Raw genomic sequence first — 27,012 nt, 5'->3', positions numbered from 1 at the left:
CTCTAAAGAAGGGGTACCAAAACGAAAATTTCTCTAAGGTAAGGACACTAAAACTATTTTGTCCCTAAGGAATGGGTACTGGAATTACCCTTAGCCTAAGGAATTTGTTCTGGAACTACCATTTTCCTAAGCAATGGGTTCTACAACTACGCTTTCCTTTAGACAAGGATATGTGAAGGTCATAATATGTAGTCTAGTTTGTTCCTATGACACTCGCGATCGCCTTGCCGACCTTGAAGGCTACCTCCCATAACGTTGGGATGCTTATAGTCCGAAATATGGACTCCATATTTCGGACTATACGCATCCCAACGGATTATGGTAATAATGTCCACAGAAATTTCACAGTTATCTCCGTCAACTACTACAACAAACTAAAGGCGAAGGATAGAGATCTTAATTACATGAATAAATTCGGTGAAGGATATACTATTATAAAGGATGTTTTTAAAGAGATTGAGGTAAGTTAAAAAAGAACAAAAAAAAACATTTCTTGGCAATGTTGACTGTAACTGCGCGCCAAATATTCCATCCTTTTAGTCCAATTATGACATACTCTTTCACCATTTCCGCCGGTATCTGACGAATAAATGCTTCGATGTTATCTTCCAGTGCGTCGATTGATGCGAGCTTGTCTATACAGACAGGAGTTTTAACATAGCCCCACAAAAAACAGTCTAAAGGCGTTAAATCGCACGATCTAGGCGGCCAATTGACCTGTCCCGAAGGTGAAATAAAATGTTCACCGAACTCACCTCTCACTAAGTCTGTTGTTATGCGTGCTGTGTGGCATGTGGCACCGTCTTGTTGAAACCACATGTCACGCAAGTCAACTTCTTTCATTTTGATCAATAAAAAGTTAGATACCATCTCACGATAGCGCTCACCATTCATAGTGACATTACGATTCGCATCACCTTTGAAGAAGTACGGTCCAATGATGCCGCCAGCCCATAAACCACACCGAACGGTCACTTTTTCTGGTTGGGATGCTTTTGCAGCTCTTGCAATGCTTCTGGTTGATCTTCACTCCAAAATCGACAATTCTGGACCGATCAAATTGACGGAGGATGTCGAAGGGCCTTATACATCTCACTGTCCCAAATTTCAGCAAAATCGGATAATAAATGTGGTTTTTATGGGCCTAAGACCCCTAAATCGGAGGACCGGTCTATATGGCAGCTACATCCAAATCTGGACCGATCTGGGCCAAGTTGATGAAGGATGTCGAAGAGTCTAACACAACTCACTGTCCCAAACTTCATCAAAACCGGATAATAAATGTGGTTTTTATTGGCCTAATACCCTAAATCGGCAGACCGATCTATATGGGGGCTATATCAAGATATAGTCCGATATAGCCCATCTTCGAACTTAACCTGCTTATGGACAAAAAGAATGAATCAGTTCAATATCTTTATTTTTAACGACTGTAGCGTGATTTCAACAGAAAGACGGACGGACATGTCTAGATCGTCTTAAATTTTTACGCTGATCAAGACTATATATATACATTATAGGGTCGGAAATGGATATTTCGATGTGTTGCAAACGGAATGACAAAATGAATATACCCCCATCCTTGGTGGTGGGTATAAAAAAAAAATTTTAAGTTAGGAATTCCGTGCTACTTACAAAATCCTTAATTGTTTTCAATACCACTCCCCTAAGTTGGTTCATATCTGGTATTGTGTCTCCACCTAAGTGCCGGTATCTGTTTGACTTGAAAGCCAGGCAATGACAAAGGAAATGCTCTAACATCTCATCATCTTCCCGCATGCCCAATCACTATACTATCACTTACCGCACCGATTTTACATAAGTGAGCTCGTAGTCCTATGTGTCCCGTTATGATAACAATAGCTATACGGACCTCCTTCTTGCTTCCTTTCTGTAATAGCCTCGTCTTCTCACGATCTGGATCCCACCATAAGTAAAACAAATTCTTTTTTGACATATTTTTTACATAAATTTCATATTTTATTTATAATTTTCTTTTTATGCCATCATTATTTGTTTTCGCAATAACCTAACGTTTCTTTTGTTTTACTTCTTTAACATTTTTTATCAGCTTTTCCAATTTAACATGAACATAAACTAAATATTAAGTTTCAACAAAATGTTGCGTTGGGTTTGCGTTACATTGTTTTTGTTTAATGGATTTCATTCTTTTGAATGCGATTAACTGATTTGATATGATGCATATCATTCATTGAAGGATGAAAAAATGGTAACGCGATCGCTTTAAAAATTAATTTCCTTGTACCATATGAGAAAATATATATGGAAGGTTTTTCACAAATAAGTTTAAAAGTACTTTTAATGATCAGCAGGATAGTTTTTGCATTACCTCATGTCACAATAAGTCCTCTTTATGTGACACTTTGTAATGAGATCCCCCATAGCGTATACGCAACATATCAATTCAGTTATCGCATTACTTATACGCACCGAAGGTTATTTTTGTTTTTTTTTCATTAGGCAGTGCAACATTATTTTTTCCGGGAGAGCCTTTTCTATACGATATACGAAGATTATGTTTTCACTTTTTTTGTTGTATGTAGGAATTTTTTATGATTTCTTTCATAGTTTCCTTTATTTCACATTTTTGTATGAGTGAATGTTTATTTTTTTTTTGTTGTAGTTATACCTTTATCAATTATTCTAAAACTTTAGTTTAATAATTTTTTTTTATTCATGCTAGTTATGTTTTTGCCAACTCTATGTATGCCAATATATATATGGGTATGCATATATGTTTGTTTTTTTTTGCATGTATATGCTGGGTGCGGCGAAGGAGGGGTGGGTGAGTGAGGAAGGAGGGAGATGATTATATGGATATTTGATATTCAAAGTCCTTCGCCCCCTAAACTTAACCATAGATTAATTCTTTTCCATTTCTGCTGTTGTTGATGTTGCCGTTTTTGTTTTTGTTTGTTTTAAACTTACATTAACATAGGTTTTACGAATAGTTTCCATTACTATTTGGGTTTTCAGTTTGTTTTTCTGTTTTCTTTACATATAAATATAACACAAAATAAACATTTATAGTTAAGTTTTTTTTTTATGTTATACATTTAAATTTTCAAAAAATAAAAAATGAAATCAATAGTTTTAGAAGTTTCTTCAAACCCCTAGTTAGCATTTAAAATTTAAAAACAATAATTATTTTTATGTGTTGCACATATAGTTTTGTTTTTTTCTTGTAAATATTTTGTTATACCCTACAATTCCTGGCTTCTAATGAGTGTATGCGAATGTTTTGTTTTTTTATTTAAATTTTATTTTGTATATAGCGTCCTTAACCATTTATTTGTGGTATAGTTTACTAAAAAGTATTTTAGATTCTTTCTTCACGTTTTTGGTATCATTCATTCTTTTTATCTATGATGAAAATCTATGATGATGATGATGATGGTGGGTATCGCTAGCCCCAGTCGCCGTCGATGTTGTCACACCTGTCGACGTCGAGGCCGAGGATATCGATGAGTGATGCTGCTGATGATGTTGTTGTTGGTGGTGATGGTGATGTTGGTGGTGGTGGGTGGAGCTTGCAGCTGCGGCTGCCGAGGACACGGCAACCGCAGGAACGACACTTCAGCGTTTCACTCCAAACAGATTCGGTATCGACTTAATCTTCTTTCGTGAACAATTGATATAGTCTTTGTACATGTCGGAGCGCAAATAGCGTGGATATGAATCACGTTCCATCAAATGATACACATGTGAGGCGGCCACATCGAAGCACCAACGATTTGGTCCATTCGGTGAGTTAACTGCTTCGCGTGCCAATTCTACCGATTTCGAATCGACATTTACAGCTCTTGGAGCATCGGGTGCGAGAAATTCTTGCCAAATCCTTTGTATGGTTTCCTTGATTTCACTTTGAGGTAGTGCCTTCATCTCTTGTACGGATTCCCAGAATCTGTAAAACAAAAAAAAGATGAACATTAATTTATCTATTCTCAAAAATTATCCAGATATTTGTTCATAAAAATCCTTGCTAGAGCAGCGAAACGTAACTCCCGGAAGGCTTTCTGCCAACAGATCGATGACGTGAATGACTCCGCCAAGACCAACAAGTAAAAAGGTGTTAAGTTTGGTAGGATCAAATCTTGGATCAAAATGTTAAAAATGCTGTTAAAAATTCACACAAAGATTTTAGTTGAAGGGCATACATATGTAGACTTAAAGTATCCAATTTTTGCCAACAAATTTCCAAGTATCCAATTTAGGAAAAAAAAAAACAAGTAAAAAGGCGTTAAGTTCGGCCCGGACGAACTTTGGATATCCACCACCTCGGGTATATATGTAAACTACCCTTCACCACAATCCGGTGAAAATTACATACCTTATGTCCCATAGCAGTTATATCGAAATATGTTCCGATTTGGACCAAATACTAATCGGTACAAGTCATTGTATTGTGTATTGTATATAACAAAATATTGGTCATTTTAGTAGCTATATCTAAAAATAAACCGATCTGAACCATACACAACATGGATGTCGAAAAGCCTAACAAAAGGCACTGTGTCAAATTTCAGTTAAATCGGCTTATAAATGCGCCTGTTTTTTGGGGCCAAGACTTTAAATCGAGATATCGGTCTATATGGCAGCTATATGCAAATCTTGATCGATCTAGACCAAATTGCAGAAATATGTGAAGGGGCTTAACCTAAGTCTCTGTCCCAAATTTCGGCAACATCGGACAATAAATGCCCCTTTTATGGCCCCAAAACCTAAAACCGAGAAATCGGTCTATATGGCAGCTATATCCAACTCTGGACCGATCTGGGCCAAACTAACGAAGGATGTCGAAGGGCCTAATACAACTCACTGTCCGAAATGTCAGCAAAATCCGATAATAAATGTGGCTTTTATGGGCCTAAGACCCTAAATCGGAGGATCGGTCTATATGGCAACTATATTGAAATCTGGACCGATCTGGGCCAAATTGAAGAAAAATGTCGAAGGGCCTAAGGCAACTCACTGTCGCAAATTTCAGCAAAATCTGATAATAAATCTGGATTTAATAGGCCTAAGATCCTAAATCGGGGGATCGGTCTATATGACAGCTATATCCAAATCTGGACCGATCTGAGCCAAATTGACGAAGGATGTCGAAAGGCCTAACACAACTTACTGTCTCAAATTTGGGCGACATCGGACAATAAATGTGCCTTTTATGGGCCCAAAACCTTAAATCGAGAAATCGGTCTATATGGCAGCTATATCCACATCTGATCCGATCAGGGCCAAATTGAAGAAAGATGTCGAAGGGCCTAACATAACTCACTGTCCCAAATATCAGCCATATTGACCGGAGGATCGGTCTATATGGCGGCTATAACCTAATCTGGACCGATCGGGACCAAATCGACGAAGGATGTCGAAGGGCCTAACATAACTCACTGTCTTAAATATCAGCAAAATCGGATAATAAATGTGGCTTTTATGGGCACAAGACCCTAAATCGGAGGATCGGTCTATATGGCAGCTATATCCAAATCTGGACCGATCTGAGCCAAATTGACGGAGGATGTTGGGGGGCCTAACACAATTCACTGTCCCAAATTTCAGCAAAATCGGATAATAAATGTGAATTTTATTGGCCTAAGACCCTTAATCGGCGGATCGGTCTATATGGGGCTATATCAAGATATAGTCCGATATAGCCCATCTTCGAACTTAACCTGCTTATGGACAAAAAAGAATCTGTGCAAAATTTCAACTCAATATCTCTATTTTTAAAGACTGTAGCGTGATTTCAACAGACAGACAGACAGACGGACGGACATGTCTAGATCGTCTTAGATTTTTACGCTGATCAAGAATATATATACTTTATTGGGTCGGAAATGGATATTTCGATGTGTTGCAAACGGAATGACAAAATGAATATACCCCCATCCTGGTGGTGGGTATAAAAAGACCATGATTTGCGGATCTGTACCAGGAATGGCCGCACTCCCTATAGAGAAAGTGCAGTATACGCGCTGGCGCATGTATTAGAGGCAGATATTACCGTCTTACAGGAAGTACGATGGACCGGGAATGGCATCACTACAACACTAAACGGTGAGAGGCTAGCCACAATCCGCATAAAAGCCAAATTCTTCAACATCAGCCTTATTTGTGCCCATGGCCCTACGGAAGACAAAGACGAGCAGACCAAGAATTATTTCGACGAGCACCTAGAGAAAGAATATGACCGCTGCCACGCCCATGATATTAAAATCGTTCTGGGAGATTTTAATGCGAAGATAGGGAAGGAAGACATTTTTTGTCCAACAGTCGCAAAGTTTAGCCTCCAAGATGTAACGTCCAGTAATGGGTTGAGGCTGTAGATTTCGCCGCGGCAAAAAACAAGGTAGTTAGTAGCACCAGATTTCAACATAAAAATGTTCACAAAGCCTCGTGGCTGTCACCCAATCAAAACACGAGAAACCAAATTGATCACGTTGTGATAGATGGAAGGCATTCATCCAGCGTGTTAGATGTACGATCGATCCGTAGAGCGAATATAGATTCGGATGATTACCTTGTTGCAGCAAAGGTTCGCACCCGTTTGAACATGGCGAAGAAAGTACGATCTGACACTGCACAGAAGCTGGACATTGGAAAGCAGCAAACACAACAGATGGCAACGGCATACTCCACTCGACTGTCCCAGCTGCTTGATGAAAGCACTCCTTGTTCCAATAATATAATGGCGCAGTGGCATACTATTGCCCACTCCATGGAAAATGCCGTGAAATCCGTACTTGGGTACCGAAAGCCTACCCCAAGACACCCATGGTACGACCAAGAGTGTCGAGATGCTACTGAAGCCCAGAATGCGCAATATAGAGCAACTCTGCAATCAGTAGCAACGCGCAAGACGAAGGAGAGGTATCGGGAGAAAAGGAGAGAGGAGAAACGTCTATTCCGCATAAAGAAGAAGGAAATGGAAAGACGCGAGTGAGAGCGAATTTAGATGTACAGGAGTCGAAATGAAGTCCGGAAATTCTACCAAAGAATTAAACATCAAACCGATGGCTTTGCTGCAGGCACATCCTCCTGCAGAGACAAATAAGGAAATCTGGTAACTGACACACATAGCATGCTGAGGATATGGAAATAACATTTTACCCATCTGCTAGTGTCCGACGGCGGCGAAGAGAATACCGCAGAACCAATCGGACTCGGCTATAAAGAGGAGCTCCCTTATCATTGAGCTTAAACTTGAATCGGACTGCACTCATTTATATGTGAGAAGTTTGCCCCTAATCCTTAGTGTGGGCAATGGGAATGTTCATGGGCAAATTTGCATTTGGGTATTTTTCTATCTCTTCGTCTTTAATGTGTTAATTAGGTACTACTTTTACCCCTCAAAACCCCAAAAATACCTTTCAAAATTTCAACTACTTTCAATTTGTTATGTTTTTCAGATTCTATACTTACAACAAATTTTCACAGCTGTACTCTTTTTCCAAAAATTTGGCGAATTGTTCTCGTCCCATAGGATCCTTCAATAATTCACGCATACTAAATGCCCATCGTTTGCAGCGGCGCATAGACACTTCTTTGCTACAGAATCGAAATAAGGTAAGTCGATGTTAATTTTTCTTTAAATTACTTTGTTTTGAACAACTCACCAATTTTTCTCTGCATCCCACATTTCGGTGCTATCTGTTTGCCAGGGATTTGGCAATTCCGGTGAGGTTATAAAGTAATCAAATTCATTATATTGCTCATAATATGATACCAGTCTGGGGAGAAGATAAAAACATTGTTTATGGTTTTTTTTTTGCTCAAAAACTGATTTGGGAATGTTGACATTGAGTTTGATGTGATATTTTTGTTTTTTTTCACTTACGCTTCCGCTGCTTTCGACACCTTAATTGTGCGACGTTCCATCTTTTGTTTTCTCAGTGTAATGATGCGTGTCAATAATTCTATAGGATTTTTGGCCACTGAAGCACCCCCTGAACCAGTGCCATGGCTTGAAGCTCCTCTACGATATGCTTTTTTAATATCAATCTCTGTGGTGTTAACACATCCTGGCATAGGACGATGCACATCCCAGAATGCTCGCTCTTGTGAATCGAGAACTTTGCGCTCTAGTTTGTCACGTTTTTTGGCTACCTTACTTTGAGACTCAGCCTGTGGAATACCAAAGGAAATGGGTTTAGTTAAAAAGGCATTTTATTTAGATTTTATATGCATTGCCGTACCTGCATGAATATAAATTCCCATTTTCTGGAGAACATCTTTTGTAATTTCGCCAAATTCTCAGCCTCATAGTCGGCCAATTCAAGTCGAGTTTTGTTTTGCATTGTACGTTTACATAGATAAACTGCATAGTCAGTATTCTCGGGCTCCCAGCAATTTGATGGCCAGAAATAGGGTGTTTGGAATCTGAAATGTTTGGGGGAATATGAGCAAAATAAAAGAGTTTTATATAAAATTAAAAAATTTTAACAAAACAGACTTCTACATACAACCTAAAAGTCGATTGAATACAAATGATGACTACTCATTGGTTCACAGTTTCTATGAGGTCGAAACTATCCAAAGTTGATTAGGAACTTCTCATGATTGTCGCATACCTCTTAACGAATAACTACAAGAGGCCCTCAGGTCTCGATTAAGATAAGCTTGCACTCTAGCGAGATTCAGAGTCCAAACAACAGCCACCAAGTTATTCTCCAACAGGGTCTTCAAGAACGTTAATATTGGGATCGATGTCTCAAAGACTTCTGACCACCACTTTGGTCCAACCTTCTAATCCACAAGCCTAGTACAAGTTGAAACTATTAGAAGATAGGAAATTGCTGGGAAATTGGGCCTCTTCATAGTCATATAGACCAAGTGCAAAGGGACAAACAACGGTCTAAGTTTTAACCAGTTTCGCTCCAAAGCATCCCGAGTTGGTCCGCCATAAACTCTCTGTCAATCGTACAGTAAATAATTCAACACATCTTGCAGCAACATTCTGTATTTCTATTCATAGAGCTTACGATCAAAATCAAAATCCTACATGACCAGACCACCTGTCACCTGTGATACTGAAATAAAAGCCAGCTGAACTCCCAAGTGGTGCACCACTAGGTCACTAAGTGAAATAGTAGACCGGCCTGAAGGCCGGACCAACAATATATAAAGCTACACTAGGTTAGGTTAGGTTTAAGTGGCAGTCTGCCATCAGACTCACGTTTTCGTCCATTGTGATACCACAGGATCAGAAGAAGGAAGATGCACTCTAGTTCCTATCGTTGAACCATCCAATAACTTGCGAATGTTCACATCCGCTAAATCCGACAGGTTCTCAAAGAAATGAGAACCTAAAGTGGAACTCCTTGTGACTGCTAGTGCGGGACACACACACACAGAAGGTGTTCTATAGTCTCTTCTTCTTCGATGTCCTGACAGCTTCTGCAAAAGTCGTTGCTGGAAACCTTCAGTGTGTCAGCAAGTTTTCCGATTAGACAGTGACCTGTCATGACGGACACAATGACTGAGACGTCTGTTCTAGCCAATGACAGCAAAGCAGTAGACCTCTTCAAGTCTAGGTTAGGCCACATAGTTTTGGAATGCTCATAGCCCCCTCTTTGTGACCATCTATCATTCGTTGTCCTTCGGGCCTGGTCCTGACGTTCCGTTAGTGCAGCTTTGCTAATTGACTAATTGAACGTAACCGTTGAGAGGAGCGAACGTGTTTTTATTTCGCTCCTCAAAAAAAAAATATCCGTATCTTGGAATACGAAAAATTTAAAAGCCTTTTTGAAAAATAGGCTCAAAATGAACTCCAATGACCCAACAGCTTTAGTCGAGACTAATGCTTCGAGCTCACAATCAGTCCTCAGACTAACTAAAAAGGAAGAGACGGATAAACCAAATGAACGCGAAGTTCGTCCCCAGGCTTTAAGTAAAGGTGGTGTTTCCGATTCAGATTCAGACATCGACAGTGTCAATAAAACAGCAACCGCAGCCGAATCAAGAGATGAGGACGGCAAAGTGAGAGGGGGATTTGTTTTGCTTAAGAAGACGACGAGAAAGCGATCCGGGGTACGACAAAGGAGACAGAGGAGTATGCACTGGCAGCGAAATCGGGCAGAAAGGCAGAATGCTGGAAACAATGGAACTGACTTCTATGGAAGCTGGGAAGAGAATCAGATCTTCCAAAGAGCATAACTCTGCTAAAATGCTGAAGAAGAAAAATAGCTCCCCGCTTTCAAGTACTCTGGGAAGGACCAAGGCAGCCCTTCCACAATAGAGATACCAGACAGTGTCTTGCGGAGGGAGGCACAGTCGGAACACGAACGAAGGAAGCGTGCACGGCCTCTGAGCCTTCATGGAGGACTGTGACTTCCAAAAAGACCACATAGCCTTCAGGGAAGGGAAAGATGGTTGCTGAGAATGTTAAGGAGCCGCCCTCTTACGCCAAAGTGGCAAGAAATCACTACAAAGATGAGCTGGCTTATGCACCCTTGAATATTGGCAGTACATTCGGTAGATTTCCACCAGATCATCGTTCTCAAGTGGAGGATCTGGTTAACGAGCGGATTTTCGAACTTGTGTGAAACTCTGAAGAGGCTCCGTATGGGTGGAAATGATTAGCTTCAAGTAAAGAGGGGACATCTTTACGTTGCGTTTTGCGTCGGCGGAGTGTATTGCTACCGTCAAGAAAATCGTCGGAAGTATCCACACTTCCTGGGGCGCAAAGTTCGACCTGGTGAGAAAGATGGACATCCCCCCAGCTCAAAAAGGCGGCGGTCTTCATCAAGGGATGGGACAGTAAATTCGCGACGGAACGCAAGTTGGGATTGTTGGACAAGCAAAACCAAGGTTTTTTCATAGAGAAGTGCGATGTCTTCCACAGGGAGGAGAAGGAGGAAGGAACTCTCCATGTGGTAGGCATTAATCAAGTCTCCGTGACAAGTTTGGCTAAGATTGAGGGCATGGCGCACTACGGTCCAATGCTGTCTTTTTCAAGACTGGGAAGACTAGGATAAGCAAAAAATTCTCATTTTGAGACATCAGGCCTTGCAGTGGCAGGTGACTCAATACTGCCCAACAGACAGGGGCTGACGACGAGACAATTGCCGTCTCTCAATATGGGAAAGACTAGGATAAGCAAAGATCCTTATACTATAACAACAGGCAATGCAGCAGTGAGAGACTCTAACGAATATGGACCCAACGATGAAACCAGCACTGACTCGGAAAACTAGGATATGCAAAGATCATAATGCTAGGATATGCAAATATCATAATGCTAATCTCAATCCAGCCTAACGAACAGTTAGCCGACGATGAGACCATCACCTACTTCTAAGAGGCCCATTTGCTTAAGATTTGGAAGACTAGGATAGGCAAAAATCCTAGTATTGAAACATCAGAGAGTGCAGGGACGGGAGACTCAATGCAGCTTAGCGAACAGGGAGCGGGCGATGAGACCATCACCCACTCCCAAGAAGCCTATTTACTGGAGGACCAATGATTGAGGTCATCCAGATAAATCTCCGCCGTAGCGAAACAGCTACATACGCTCTGATGGGGAAAATCAGTAAGGGTAAGATTCATATTGCCTTAATTCAGGAGTCATGGACGACCCGGAACAATGTTTCCGGACTGCACCATATCAACTACCAATTATTCTATGCTCAGTCAAAAATTGCGTCTTGTAAGGGCTCAAGAAGTCAAATTGGGAGATCGGTTTATATGGGAGCTATATGAGGTTATACACAGATTCGGACATCGGACATAGCAGATCATCGCATGCTAAAATTCAGCCAAATCGAACAAAAATTGCGGCTTGTAAGGGCTCAAGATGTCAAAACGGGAGATCGGTTTATATGGGAGCTACACCAGGTTATAGACCGATTCGCACCGTAGTTAGCACAGTTGTTGAAAGTTATAACAGAACAACACTTGCAAAATTTCAGCCAAATCGGACAAAATTTTCAGCCAAATCGGACAGCCCAGGACCTGCGTTATTTGTCGCAAACAGTGATGAGACAATCAGACGGTGGAGCCTACCTGACATCACTTTATCTGCCTTTCGACTCTCCGACACCGCTCCCCTCGTCGGAGCTGCAAGGGCTGGTGAGGAAGGCAAAACAGAGACAAATCGAGGTACCTAGAGGGTGCGATGCGAACTCTCACTACATTTCGTGGGGTAGTACAAACATTAATAAGCGGGGACAAGCCCCGGCAGAATTCATGAATACTAACGACCTTTTAACATTAAATATTGGTAACACCGCTACCTTTGTCAATAGGATTAGGGAGAAGGTGATGTGACGATATGTTCGGAAAATCTAATCGATGAGGTTCAGAATTGGAGGGTTTCTATGAAACAGTGAGAGCAGAGACAACGGGGGACACGTTGAGGCTATTGATGAAAACCCATTTCCTCAGGATACAACGGGACTCACTGAGACACTGGAATCTGGGAATAATGAGATTGATCGAAGGCTTATCATTACAGAATTTATGGTAAAGGAAGCCTTGAGTAGCGTCAAATAATTTAAGGAGGCCGAATATCTGGCGCCTCATCTGGTCACTATTTTCACAGCAGGCAGGATGCAAGGAGTGGTATTTATACCGAAGCTCGGCAAGGCATATTACCTGACACCAAAAGACTACAGACCTATAAGCCTTATGTCCTTTTTACTCAAAACCATGAGAAGGACATCCATCAAACTGCTCAACTACAAACAGCATGTCTGTGACAAGAGAAGGTCGGAGGAGACTGCCCTGCATGAGGTTGTGCATAAAATAGCAGAATACTTCGATACCAAGACGTACACACTAGCGGTATGCATTGACATCGAGGGGCTTTTAACAATGTGCGGACCGACACATTGATCCAGTCCTTGAACCAGTACCAGGTGGGCCGGGTCCTTAGAGACTGGATTTACCAACTAAGTAACAGATGGATAAATTGTGGGTGTCATGACATAAATATAAGGGAGAACCACTCCTATGGGTGATTACCATAAATAACTTATTACCGATGCTGACTGAGGATGGATTTGCACCTGTCTGCTATGCAGACGATGTTATAATACATCTAAGAGGTAGGGATCCGAACCAGCCGAAAGGCCCCTTTCGGGATCTTGAAGATGGCATATGACTGGGCTATACCTAGGAGTTTCAATGTTAACCCAGAGATGACTAAAATATGCCCGTTCACAAGGAAGACGAAGCTGGGCCAATTTGACGCACCACATTTCCTCAATAGAACGATTTCGATATCTGACAAGGTCAAATACTTAATTGTGATCTTGGATAGAAAACTTAATTGGAAGTGTCACATTCAGGAGCGTACTAAGCAGGCTCACAAATGTTGGACACTAAATAGACGGGCTCTAGGCTCGAAATGGGGCCTGAATCCGAGGATACTCCACTGGCTCAACAGGAGCGTGATTAGACCAATACTTACTTGCGCCTCAGTAGTTTGGTGGACTACGATGGATAAAAGTGCAATGTAAAGATAATACAACAGGTTCAGGGAACATGTTGTCTTGGACACTGTAGACTGATTTAGATATCCCACCCATTCACACACAGATTAAGTGTGAGACATCCACTGCGGCTATGAGACTTAAGGCGATGGAAGAATGGATTCAGGATTGGAGCAGCTCATACCATTGTGGTATAGTCGAGGCGACGATGGGAAACTAAAAGGAATGGAAGAAGTTTCCGATAGGATGCCTGAGACGACATTTGAGGTCGAGTGCGAGACACTGCTGCCATCGGCGCAATCTTGGATTGACGGAACCCCATAATTCCCATCTGGAAAATATACCGACGGATCAAAGCGAGAGGACAGAGTTAGCCTGGGGGTCGACATTGAGAACCCACAGACTGAGATCTGCCTGACCATAATACGGTCCTGCACGCGGAGATCTGGGCGATCACGGGGTGCGTGAGGTTGTGTCGTGTTAATGAACGTCGAGTATGAACATCCTTGCGGACAGCAAACAGGCTATAAGGTCAATAACAACCACGACGGTAAGATCACGAACAGTCTTGGAATGTAAGAAGGTGATTGATTAACTACTTCTGTGAGGATGGCTTGATCCACATCGTTTGGGTGCCGGGCCATAGCGGAGTAACTGGGTATGAGAAAACAGATGATTTGGCAATGAAGGCCAGAGAAATGCAGTCAATAAACTTGGTTAATTCGAAGCCTTTCGGGTCGACGCAGTCCCTTTTAAGGACGTGAGCGACGAATGCGCATGTAATCCTGTTTAACAGCGAGACGGTCGGTAGGACGGCGAAAACCCTGTGGGTAGATCCAGATCGTGAGAAGACGAGACTATTACTGAAAAGAAGTAAGAAGGAGATCAGTATAACTTTCGGTATCATAACGGCACACATGGGACTATGTGCCCACTTATGCAAAATCGGAGCGGCAAGTGATAGCATGTGCAGGGTATGTGAGGAAGATGATGAGACGTTTGAGTATTTCCAATGTCATTACTTTCGCGACTAAAAGACATCAGTACTTAGGTGGGGACACAATACCAGACATGAACCAACTTAGGGGCGTGGCATGGAAAACTAATAAGGATTTTGCAAGTAGCACGGAATTCCTAACTTAAAATTTTCTTTTTCGATGTTACTTTTTAGTTTTCAGAGCGCACCACAGTCCAATTACTGGCTGGGGTGTATGTCCATACTGGCATAGGGCGGATTAATATCCGCACCCTCTTTTCAACCTAACCTAACCTATGTCTAAATCTGAACCAATTTCTATGAAAGTCACCAGTAATGTCGGAAGCCAAATTTCGACAGAATCTTTTAACAAATGACCACATTATTGCAATATTAGTCCAAATCGGACGAACATAAATATGGGAGCTATATCCAAATCTAAACCGATTTTTTCCAATTTCAATATGCGTCGTCTCTAGGTGAAAATAAATGCCGGTACCAAATTATTAAACCATGGGACGAAAGCAGACCAACAGACAGACGGACATAGCTAAATCGCATCGGCAAGTGATTCTGAGTCGATCGGAATCTTCGAAGCCCATCACCATGGATTCTGCGTAAATTTGACACAAAATAAGCAGAATCGAGAGAGCTACATCATATCAAAGTCCGATTTGGCACAGTTGCTGGAAGTAGTAACAGAACACCACGTGCAAAATTTTAGCCGAATCGGACAAAAATTGTGGCTTCCCGGGGATCCAGACGTGAAATCGATAGTTCGGTCTATATGGGAGCTATATCAGGTTTTGGACCAATTCAACCGTACTTGGCACAGTCGCACCAGAAGTCGTAATAGAACACCACATGCAAAATTTTAGCTAAATAGGACAAGAATTGAGGCTTCCAGGGGCTCAAGTTGTTAAATTTGGAGATCGGGTTATATGGGAGCTATATCAGGTTATAGACCAATTTCAACCACACTTGAGACTGTTTTTAGACGTCGCAACAGAACACTACTTACAAAATTTCAGTCCAATCAGATAACAATTGCGACTTCTATGGGTTAAATATGGCAAATCGGGAGATCGGTATATATAGGAGCTATATCCAAATCAGAACTAATATGGCTCATTTGCAATCACCAACGACGTATATCAATAAGATCTATCTGTGCAAAGCTTCAAGCGACTAGTGTTATGCCTTCTACAGATATCGTGATTTCGACAGACTGACGGACAGACATGGCTTTTTTATGCACTCGCAGATCAATATTTAGAGGTGTTACAAACGGAATGACTAGGTTAGTATACCCCCAAGCTATAGTGGTGGGTATAATTAGGCAGATATCGACTGGGACTCGAACCTAGACACTCGGAGCAACAGCGAGAGTCGTTGCCGTTGCGTTCTAGCGTTCGAAGCCATGAATGCAACTTCCCAGAGATGTACAAATAACATATGTATACCATGGAAGCAATTGTAGGTATATGGACAAGAAATCCATCACTACAATGAAAACAAATGCTGTGGAAATCAAAAGCTAGCGTAAAAGGTGTCAAGCTTGGTTAGTGTGAACTCGTTTTCGTGGTATATTCGATATAAGTACGAACTACCAATGAATGGCCCTTAAAGCCTCCATACTTAATGTGGCTGAATGAGACCCCTTGGCCAAGGACGAAAGGATCTATGGCTTTCCTTTTCCATTGCAAGAAAGCTTCAATGATTAAGCGATTCTCGAAATTTCTTGGATTTTCATAAAAAGCCCTCTCAAATAGATGATGAGTCTCTTACAGTTTTAATACTCACCGATAAAATGTTCCATCATTTTTCACCGTCAACTGATGATCATCTATGGGAAATATATAACCATGCGAGGCTAGTAAATGGGCAAAATGCAGTGCCTCGGTGACATCTTCCACATCGAGATTCTTCAAGATCCAAGAAATCAAATCGGCTCCCGTAAACACCGATGGTACCTTGGTCATGAAGCCTTTGACGGTGCGCACTGACACTCCAGTACTTTCGGCTTGCATTTTCTCAACAATGGCCTCCATCTGGAATATATTGGGGAAGGAAAAAAATTATTTGTAAGGGCATAAAATGACCAACCCAACTAACCTTTTTGTACACCAAAATATTGGGAGCATCTTCATTTTTATTTTTACTATGATTGCCGGAGCCTGGTTGCTGACCTCCCGCATGCTGGGATTGTTGATGATGATTATTGCGCTGATGGGAGCCACTTGCATGTAGGTTCGATTGTGACGCTGACGACGAGGCCGACGATGAGGAGGGAGCATTGGCGTTCATTTTGTTTACCTGTACCGAGGAGGGCAGCAGCGTCTGTTGTTGTGCGCTCGAGTGAGTGCTGTTTGCAGAGGATTTTGAATTTGTGGCCGCCGCATGGGTTGAGGAGGTGGTGGGACAGATGCCACTATTGTTGGTTGTTGCTGAATTGGTGGGTGTGGGCATGGGGGTGGTGGTTGGAGTGGCGGTATTGAGGGTTATGGTGGGTGGTGTAATCGTGGTGGTAGCGGTGGCGGTGGTTGCGGTAGTTGTTGTTGTTGCTATTTGTACTGCTGTTACTGTTACTGTTTCTAGTTTAGATGATTTATTATTATCATTGTTGTTGTTGTTGTTGTTATAATTCGTAGTAGTAGTAGTAGTGGTGGAGGAGATGGCGGTGGCGCTTAAGGTGGTAGTGTTTGTTGCAGTTGTCTTTATGGTAACTTCTTTTTGCGCTTCTTTTTTACCATTATCAGACAATTTGATATCTTGTGCCTTTGCATCCCCGCAGTCTTTTCCCATTGAAGCCCCGGTAGTTGTAACCAACTCTGAGTTTTCTGTGGCTGTCTTTTCGCTTGCAGCTTTTGTGGGACTTGACTTTGGACTCGGTTGTGATTCAGGCGCCAAAGGTTTGTTATTGCATGCTTCGCTTACCGCCTCCACATTGCCATTATTCAGGTTTAGGGCATTCATATTGGTGGTCTCAGATGACGTGGTAGTGATGGTGGTAGTGGCTGGGGAGGAGTTTTGGACTTTTGGGGCCATCGCAGTGGCTATCGTCGTTTGCGTCTTATCCACTTCTGTAGACATTGTTACCATGTTTTTCGAATTTTCCACTTAATGGTTGTTTTGATTATGTTTGAAATTGGTTTAATGTCGATTAATTCACGACTGTGTTGGTCTAGTTGTTGTTGTTGTTGTATTCTGCTGCTGTCACAATGGAACTTTAAAATGGTTTGTGTGGATGTTGTTGGTACTGCCGCTGCTGCTGCTACTGCTACTGTTATTGGTAAGTGGTGTATCCCTATAAAATTATTGATTTTTAATAAAGACAAATTTGTTTGAATTTTGTTTCCCCAAGGCGATAATTTGTTGGAAATTTGTTTTATGCCTCCTCCATTCTGGGTGCAAACAAAAAATCCCCATTCGTATGGATGTGTTGCCACCGTTACACTGAATTACACGGCTTAACGCAACGCTAGACGTGTAAGTGAGTGAGTGAGTGAGTGAGTGCGTTAGTGTGTCATTTATTGGCTGCTACCCACAGCCAAAGAATGGGTTCGCTGCAATATCATGGAGTAAGGTAACAAGCCAACATATTTGAGTCATAGTTTAGACACATCAACATTAACACGATAGCACACACACATACGTACACACACACACACACAAACACTTGTACCCACGTATAAAAGAAGAAGAAGAAGAAGAAAAAAATAAATAATGATGGTTACGGATACGCACACGAAAGGTCTTCTTTTTAAAGAGCTTTATTGTCCTCTTCCGCTGCTGTTGTGATGTTGGCCGATTTCTGTGTTGGTTTTTTGCTGCTGCATATATTTAAAGCAACACACCTTATTTGTGTGCTCCCTTGTTCCCCCGCCCTCGCCTATGATAGTTCCACATTAACTGGCGTTTCCTGTGGTTACACCTTCAATGCAAACAAGTAATTGAATTGAATCTTGACTTCCTGTCTTCGAGGTCCTTAGAGAGGTTATTAAGCGAAGAGCGAATCTAATGGGATTGTTGTGTTCAGAACTTTTCTTTAAAAAATTTGTTGCAAAAATTCTTTTGTACTTTTTTGCTGTGAACTTTTTTTTTCATATATTTTTTCACTACTCCTTGTGTTGGTTCACGCTCACACACTCTCGAAGGAATCGAATTGATTTTGATATCTTTGGTTCGTTGGCTGTTTGCTTGGTTGCTTAGTTTGTTGGCTGTTCGATTGCTCTCTTTCTCTCACGTTCTCCTCTCTAAACGCTCAAAGGACATTCAGTTGAGCAAGTATTGAGTGTCTGCTTATTTATAACCTCTCGTAAATGTTACGGCCTGCAATCATCGTGCAAGTGGTTGTGGATGTATGAGCGTTTGTCTATGTGTGTGCATAGGTATTCACTTTTAGTGTTGCCATAAGGCAACAACATTTTCTCCTAAAGTTCGTTGGAAATCTCCAAAAGTTTATTGAAATCCCAAAACATTGCATAAATATTTGAACTTTGTGAGTTGATATTGAAATTCAATTTTTTTTTTTATTTTTACTTAAAATTTTGACTCTTTTCCATAAAAAAAAAATTTCAATTAAAAATTTGATTGAAAATAAAAATGTATTCAATTAAAAAATTAATTGATTCAATCTTACTTCTATTAAATCGTAAATTGTTTTCAATTAAAAAAGTAATTGATTTTATCTTCCACCATAGGATGGGGGTATACTATTGGGTTGCCCAAAAAGTAATTGCGGATTTTTTAAAAGAAAGTAAATACATTTTTAATAAAACTTAGAATGAACTTTAATCAAATATACTTTTTTACACTTTTTTTTCTAAAGCAAGCTAAAAGTAACAGCTGATAATTGACAGAAGAAAGAATGCAATTACAGAGTCACAAGCTGTGAAAAAATTTGTCAACGCCGACTATATGAAAAATCCGCAATTACTTTTTGGGCAACCCAATAATTTCGTCATTCCGTTCGTAACACATCGAAATATTGATTTGAGACCCAAAAAATTTATATATATTCTAGATCGTCCTGATAATCCGAGTCGATTTAGCCTTGTTCGTCCTTCTGCCCGTCTGTCGAAAGCATGCTAACATTCGAAGGATTAAGACTAGACACTTATAATTTTGCACAAAAACTTCCGGGCAAATTATGCCCATGAACATTCCACTAAGAAACAGGGGCAAACTTCTCACATTTCAATGAGTGCATTCCGATTCAAGTTTAAGCTCAATGATAAGAGTCCAAACAGCGTGCCGCAGTGCGACACCTCTTTAGAGAGAAGTTTTTCATGGCATAGTACCTCACCAATGTTGCCAGCTATAGGAGGGAAAAACCACCGCTGAAATGTTGTTTTTTGATAGTCTCGACAGGATTCGAACCCTGGCGTTCAGCTTCATAGGCGGAAATGCTAACTTTTGCGCTACGGTGGATTTGGATTGAAAATGAGCTTTATCGGTCCATATTTGTATATACCTGCCATAAACACCGATCCTGGATCTTGACTTCTTGTGGCATTTGGTTAGGTTAGACTTAAGTGGCAGTCTGCCATCAGACTCACTTGAACGTTTTCGTCCATTGTAATACCACAAGAACAGAAGAAGGAATATGCCTTCTAGTTCCTACCATTGAACCATCCATATCGCTTTAAAAAGCCCAATAACTTTCGAATGCTGACATCCGATAAATCAGACAGGTTCTTACAGAAATGAGAACCTAATTTGGAACTCCTTCTGATTGCCAGTGGGGGACATATATGGTATTCTATAGTCTCTTCTTCGTCGATGTCCTCACAGCTCGGCAACCTTTAGGCTGTCAACATGTTTTCCGATTAGACAGTGACAGTCCGATTCAAGTCCGAACGGCGTTCCGCAGTGCGACACCTCTGTGGAGAGAAGTTTTACATGGCATAGTACCTCACAAATGTTGTCAGCATTGGGAGGGGAAAACCACCTCTAAAAACATTTTTCTGATGGTCTCGCCAGGATTCGAACCCTGGCGGTCAGCGTCATAGGCGGACATGCTAACCTCTGCGCTACGGTGGTCGCTAGACCACAGATTCCAGTATCCTATGACTGCGTGGGGTAATTGCTGGTCTTGCAAGCTCGTCGGCTTTACAATTCCCTGGGACAATTCCCGGCACCCAGAACAGGCGAATTTCGAACTGTTCAACCATCTGGTTGAAAGATCTGCGACAGTCGAGGGCGGTTTTTGTGTTCAGAAATTCGTTCTCCAGGGATTTAATGGCTGCCTGGCTGTCTGAGAAGATATTTATGCCAATCGTCGTAATGACATTAAATCTTAGCCATTCCATCACTTCCTTCATTGCAAGGATCTCCACTTGATACACACTGCAGTGGTCCGGTAACCTTTTCGATATGACCAGTTCTAGATTTTTAGAGTACACGCCAAACGACCCACCTGATCGTTTAGTTTGGAGCCAACCGTATAGAAGTCTATGTAACTTCTGTTACCAGGGATATCGTAGTTCCAATCGGTTCTCTCAGGAATAGTGGTACAGTACTTTTTGTCAAAAAGCGGCTCAGGTAGGGTGTAATCCACACTGTCTGGATCATCGGATATTGTGTCAAGGATAACACAGTGTCCGTAGGCGCCATGGCCGATGGGAAAGCTCCCTTAGCCTCACGGCAGTGGTCGCTGCAATTTGAGTAGCCACAATGTCCAGAGGCATAAGATGTAGCATTAAATTCAATGCGTCAGATGGTGTCGTCCTCAGTGGGGATGTGGTGCACAAACAAGCCATCCTTTGGATCCGGTTAATTATTGAGCAGTAGGTGGACTTTTGAATGGCCGTCCACCAGACCACAACACCATATAGGATTATAGGTCTGACAACTGCAGTATATACCCAATGCATGGCACGCGATCTAAGTCCTCAACTTTTGCCAATGGCTCTTTTGTAGGTGTATAGGGCATGGATTGCCTTTCTTACCCTTTCCAAAATGTTGGGTTTGAAGTTCAAATTCCAGTCCAGCAAAACACCCAGGTATTTTGCGCTTTCTGTAAATGGAACATTCCCTCCACCCAAGGAGACTGGTTCCACTGTACACAACCTGTACCTCCTGCTGAAAAGAACTACTTCTGTCTAGCACGGATTTATACCCAGAACACTTTGGGTAGCCCACTTTGCTTAACCCCCAACTTTTGCCAATGACTCTTTTGCAGGTTATGGGGTAGGAGTGGCCTTTCTTGCCCTTCCCAAAATGTTGCATTTGAAGTTCAATTTCTTGTCCAGCAAAATACCCAGGTATTTTGCGTTTTCTGTAAATGAAACATTCTCTCCTCCCAAGGAGACAGGTTTCACTGTCGGCAACTTGTATCTCCTGCTGAAAAGAACTACTTCTGTCTTGCACGGATTTATACATAGACAGACCACTTTCTGTAGCCTACTTTGCTGTTGCGCGCAGTGCTTTCTGAAGTATATCTCTAAGAGTGCTGGGAAACTTTCCCCTAACCGCAATTACCACGTCATCAGCATATGCGACTACTTTTACACCTTTTTCTTCCAGAGACAATAATATATTGTTAATGGCTGTATTCGAAAGTAGAGGAGTTTCTTGGGGTGTTTCTCTGCTGACCCATCTTTTAACATCCACAGATCTCAAGCCTGCTGTAATGCATCTTTTAGTAAGTTGAGCCATTAGAGGACGCAATTATTGACCGATTTGGCTGAAATTATGTTTTGTTTGAACCTCCAACAAATGTGTTAAGTGTGATCCAAATCGGTTATATAGCTATATCCTAACGTGATATAGCTCCCATATTAACCAATCTCGGAACTTGACTTCTTGAGCCGCTAGATGCCCTAATTATGACCCTATTTGGTTGAATTTTAACATGATCCGATCTCCCATTGTACTTCTTGAGCCTCTAGAGGACGCAATTCTTATCCGATCGGGCTGAAATTTAACATGAAGTGTTTTATTTTAACCTCCAATAACTGTGTTAAGTGTGGTCCAAATCGGTTCATGACCTGATATAGCTCCCATATAATCCAACCTCAAATTTTGACCGCTAGATGGCGCAATTTTTACCTGATTTGAATAAATTTAACACCATCTGGTTTGTTTTGATTTCCAACAACTGTGCCACGTATGGTCTTAGTTGGTCCATAATCTCATATAGCTCCCATTTAAATCGACCTCGGATCTTGACTTCTTGAACCACTAGAGGGCGCAATTCTCATCCCATCTGGCTGAGTGTTTAAGTATGGTCCAAATCGGTTCATTATCTGATGTAGCTCACATAAAAACCGATCTCGGATCTTAACTTTTTGAGCCGCTAAAGGACGCAATTATCACCCGATTTGGCACGAAATTTAGCACGAAGTGGTTTGTTTTAATTTAATTTCCAACAACTGTGCCACATATGATCTAAATCGGTTTATAACCTGACTTCTTGAACTGCGAGAAGGCGCAATTATTACCAGATTTGGTTGAAATTTAGCATGAAGTGGGTTGTTTTGATTTCCAACAAATGTGTTATATATGGTCTAAATCGGTTCATAACCTGATATAGCTCTCATATAAACCGATCTCGGATCTGGACTTCTTGTGCCACTAGAGGGCGCAATTATTACCCGATTGGCTGAAATTTAGTTTGAAGTATTGTAGTTTGTTTTCTTAACCTGATACAGCTCCCATATAAATCGATCCCAGGATTTTATCCGCTTTGGCTGAAATTTTGCATAATGATTTCCACTTTAGTCTCCAACAGCCAAACCAAGTATGGCCCCAATCGGTTCATAACTTGGTATAGCTCCAATACCATAGCAGTTCTCATCCTGGGTCTTGACTTCTTGAGCCTCTAGAGGGCGCAATTCTCGTACAATTTAACTGAAAGTTTGCACGTGGTGTTTTGGTATCACTTCCAACATCTGCGCTAAGAATGGTTTAAATCGGTTCATAATCTGGTATAGCTTCCATATAAACCAATCTTGGGTCTTGACTTCTTGAGCCTCTAGAGGGCGCTATTCTCGTTCGATTTAACTGAAATTTTGCATAAGATGTTTTGTTATGACTTCCAATCAATGTGATAAGTATGGCGCAAATCGGTACATAACCTGATTGAGCTGCCTTATAAACCGATCTGGGATCTTGACTTCTTGAGCCTCAGGAGGGCTCAATTCTCATTCGATTTGGCTGAAATTTTGTACAACGGCTTCTCTCATGACCTTCAACATACGTGTCTAATATGGTCTGAATCGATCAATAACTTGATACAGCTCCCATATAAACCTATCTCCCGATTTTGCTTCTTGAGCCCCTACAAGGCGCAATTCTTATCCGAATGAACTGAAATATTGCGCAATGACTTCTACAATGTTCAGCATTCATTTATCCTCAGAATTGGACTAAAACTTGACATAGCTCCTATTGCATAACAGTTCTTATTCAATATTCTTTGTTTGTCTAAAAAGATATACCGCGCATAGAACTCGACAAATGCGATCCATGGTAGAGGATATAAAAGATTCGGCCCGGGCGAACTAAGTACGCTCTTACTTGTTTATTATTTATTAAATGTATATTAAAGTCTGAAGTTTCTAAGGGTCGTAGACGACTAATCGGAAGATGGATTTTTAATGTGATTGATATACTAGTGTGAACTTGGTAACACTTCATGTTAGCTTAGATGATTGAGGAATGTAAATGGGCCAAATCGACCCAAATTGGCCCAAATCTGAAGTTTATATATCCCATGTTAACTCCCGATTTGACGTCTTGAGCAGCTTGAAAAGCAAAATTCAAATATATTAAAACATATCCATAAGACTTATTGCTTGATCTGCCATTATACAATAGCTTTTAAGTTGCGGATTATAAAAAGAAACCTCGCAAAGGACTGGACACATTTGATTCATGGTGGGGTTGTATAAGCCCTTAGCACCAAAAACAAAGCTATTGAATTATTTCACGCATTTTGCATTGATATTTTTTTACATTTGCAGTTCTCCCTGTGGTACGATAAACACTAATTGATTCCGACATTATATTTGCATGTTTAAACTTAATTAAAGATATACGGCAACTCTGCCCACTTTTCCAAGTTCGTATGTTTGTGTTGGCGTTATCGTGTTCTCATTTGTTTTAATTTTACCCATAGTGACATACACACACACACACACACATACTCGCACTCAAGTCCTACAAACAGTGAGGCAGTTAAACATTCACACACACTCACACTCCGATTGAATCACACATACATACAAATTTGTTTTCTAAAATCTTCATAGTATGTTTTGTCTACTTAGAATCCTCTTTTACCATTTCAAAAACAAATCGATTGTATTCCTTGGGGCAATACTTTTGCCAGGATGATGTGGAACGCACACACACCTGCACACACTTTATTTGACTGCAGCTCCCCGCACCTTTATGTTTAACAATTAATATTCTGCGAACATACCGTTAGTTAAATTAAATAGCCCGTGCGAGAGTCAGGAAACACTTGAATGTGTATGACAGGAAGACAATGTGTGTGGTTTTTTGTTTAAAAGACTGAGAGCGGTCATGGTGTTGCCAATACGTTTGTTGTCATTGTCGAAAGCGCATGTCTGTACATGATGCAAGGGCTGCCAACGCAGATTTGGTAAAAATGTTAAGCTTCTAAGGTTTCCCAGAAAATCAACTCTGCTAAACCCGAAGGTTTAACGAAGTTTAAACGTTTGAATTAGTCAAATGAATAAGCATAACTCTATTTACGCTCTAATAGTGAAAGTGATAACTGTGATTGATACAAATTTATAAAAGTCCGAGTATTAACGGAATAAAGGTTTGGCAATTTTTGTGCTTTGTTGTTTTAGCAAAATTGGAGGAATAATGGAAATACACCCAAATTGAAATTGGCTGAAATTTTGTATGTGGTGTTTTCTAATGAGCAATATTCGTGCTTATAATGGTGCAAATGGGTCTATAACCTTATATGCCAATTAAGATTCACATCGGTCCACAACCCATATAATCGATTTCCCGATTTGATAATTTGAGTCTCTAGATGGCGAATTTATTGTCCGATTTGGCAGACATTTTTCACGCGGTGTTTTGTCATTACTGTCAACATCCTACTGCTAGGATAAAGGCTGCTCCACACGGAACATTCCACTATCTGCTCCGGTACGGAGCGGTGAGATGAGACTCAGTGAGAGGCCAGGTGGCGCCAATGCCCATAATGTTATCGCGGCCATCGGTACTTTGGACCGCAACGAACTTGCTCACCTATAAGAGCTAGATGAGGATCTACACCTTCACATATAGATATGTGGCTACAACAACAACAACAACCTATCCCATACAGATGGTTGTAAGTACCGTTTTGGCCCGATGGAGTCTTTTATGGGCAAGTGCTGCCGCCTCAGTGTACAACACACTGCTACAACAACAATAACCTATCCCATGCAGATGGTAGTAAGTACCGGCTTGGCCCGATGGAGTGCTGACGCCTCAGTGTACAACACACTGCTACAACAACAAAAACAACCATGTTTCACGGCCTTTTTGGTATGCTTAGGATTATATTCCTTATTCCTGATATTAATTTGCTTCTTTTATCAAACGGGAAAACCTATGTCCACCGAACCACAAATTGTTTGCTGTTTTAGCTAAAAATTACAACTGTCCCATTTTCTGCTGTTACAGCAAACAATTTTTGGTGTTTTTACTAACAACATTCTCTAAGTGTAGAAAACGAAAAGTGTCCTTGCAAGGACACATATGTAAAATATTGCGTTTTGTTGTGTTTATTATTACTACGATTTGGCAATCCCATGGCAGCGGGTTGTACGTACCGGATTGATCCGATGAAATCTTCATCGGCAAGGGCTGCCGCCTCAGTGTACAACACACTGCTACAACTACTACTACTATGATTTGGTCTCGTAATTGTTGGTTTATACCACATATTTTTCAGCTTTTCACCATTTTCGTGAATACGAAACTAAAAAAGTAAGTCATGATTCAACAATGGACAATCAAAATCGATACACTCCTAAAACTATGCTACACTTTTTATAAATCTGTAATACAATAACTGATCAAAATTTTCTCCCTGAAAGTATGCTTTCAATTTTATTTTATTTTGATTTAATAAAGGGGGTTTAGCACGGACTGTTGCAAATCAGTGATTAAATATTCATTAGACTCAACATAAATCAAAAAGATTAATGGGTCGATTATGGCTTGCAACTCAACTTCAGTTGAGTTGCTAACGGGCAAATTTGTTATAGAAATTTTCATTTCTGTATTGAATTGCATATGTAGTAACTAACCTTCAACTTCGTCAGTTGAAATCACGCTAAACTCCTCAAAAATAGAGATATTGAGCTGAAACTCTGTACAGGTTCTTTTTTTGTTCATAGGTAGGTTAACTTTGAAGACGGACTATATCTTGTTATAGCCCCCATATAGACCGATCTGCCAAATCAAGTTCTTATGCCCATAAAAGGCCCATTTGTTATCCGATTTTGCTGAAATTAGACCACTCGGTATCATTCTTCAATTTGGCCTAGATCGGTTCAGATTTGGATATAGCTGCCCTATAGAGCGATCTTACGATTT

The 27,012-nt window shown here is 40.9% G+C and overlaps 1 protein-coding gene across 5 annotated transcripts; it reads right to left on the bottom strand.

Annotated features, from left to right (window-relative positions):
• Positions 1-2,758: 2,758 nt before the first annotated feature.
• Positions 2,759-24,947, bottom strand: LOC106082899 (regulator of G-protein signaling 7). 5 transcript variants are annotated; one of them, XM_013245650.2, is made up of 9 exons: positions 18,514-18,530; positions 18,181-18,450; positions 16,549-17,740; positions 16,237-16,484; positions 8,220-8,403; positions 7,862-8,148; positions 7,641-7,754; positions 7,447-7,572; positions 2,759-3,925 (listed from the first exon to the last, which is right to left on the bottom strand). In XM_013245650.2, exons 3-9 carry the CDS (start codon positions 17,533-17,535, stop codon positions 3,598-3,600), a joined length of 2,274 nt encoding a protein of 757 aa, XP_013101104.2. In that variant the 5' UTR covers positions 17,536-17,740; positions 18,181-18,450; positions 18,514-18,530; the 3' UTR covers positions 2,759-3,597. The 5 variants fall into 5 exon arrangements, with proteins under 5 accessions (XP_013101104.2, XP_013101106.2, XP_013101103.2 ...); XM_013245652.2 differs by lacking the exons at positions 18,181-18,450; positions 18,514-18,530 and adding an exon at positions 24,866-24,947; XM_013245649.2 differs by lacking the exons at positions 18,181-18,450; positions 18,514-18,530 and adding an exon at positions 24,724-24,918.
• Positions 24,948-27,012: the final 2,065 nt, after the last annotated feature.

This window comes from Stomoxys calcitrans, chromosome 4, assembly GCF_963082655.1.
Source record: "Stomoxys calcitrans chromosome 4, idStoCalc2.1, whole genome shotgun sequence".
Lineage (NCBI taxonomy): Eukaryota > Metazoa > Arthropoda > Insecta > Diptera > Muscidae > Stomoxys > Stomoxys calcitrans.
The sequence above is the reverse complement of the archived record's forward strand: the minus strand, read 5'-3'. Positions and strand labels throughout refer to the sequence as shown.

Excerpts from the sequence above, each read along its gene's own strand:
- LOC106082899 (XM_013245652.2), bottom strand. The coding sequence starts at position 17,535 with ATGGTAACAATGTCTACAGAAGTGGATAAGACGCAAACGACGATAGCC. Across the intron at positions 8,404-16,236 it reads AATGATGGAACATTTTATCG|ATTCCAAACACCCTATTTCT; the intron begins GTGAGTATTAAA and ends CAAACATTTCAG. Across the intron at positions 8,149-8,219 it reads GGGAATTTATATTCATGCAG|GCTGAGTCTCAAAGTAAGGT; the intron begins GTACGGCAATGC and ends GGTATTCCACAG.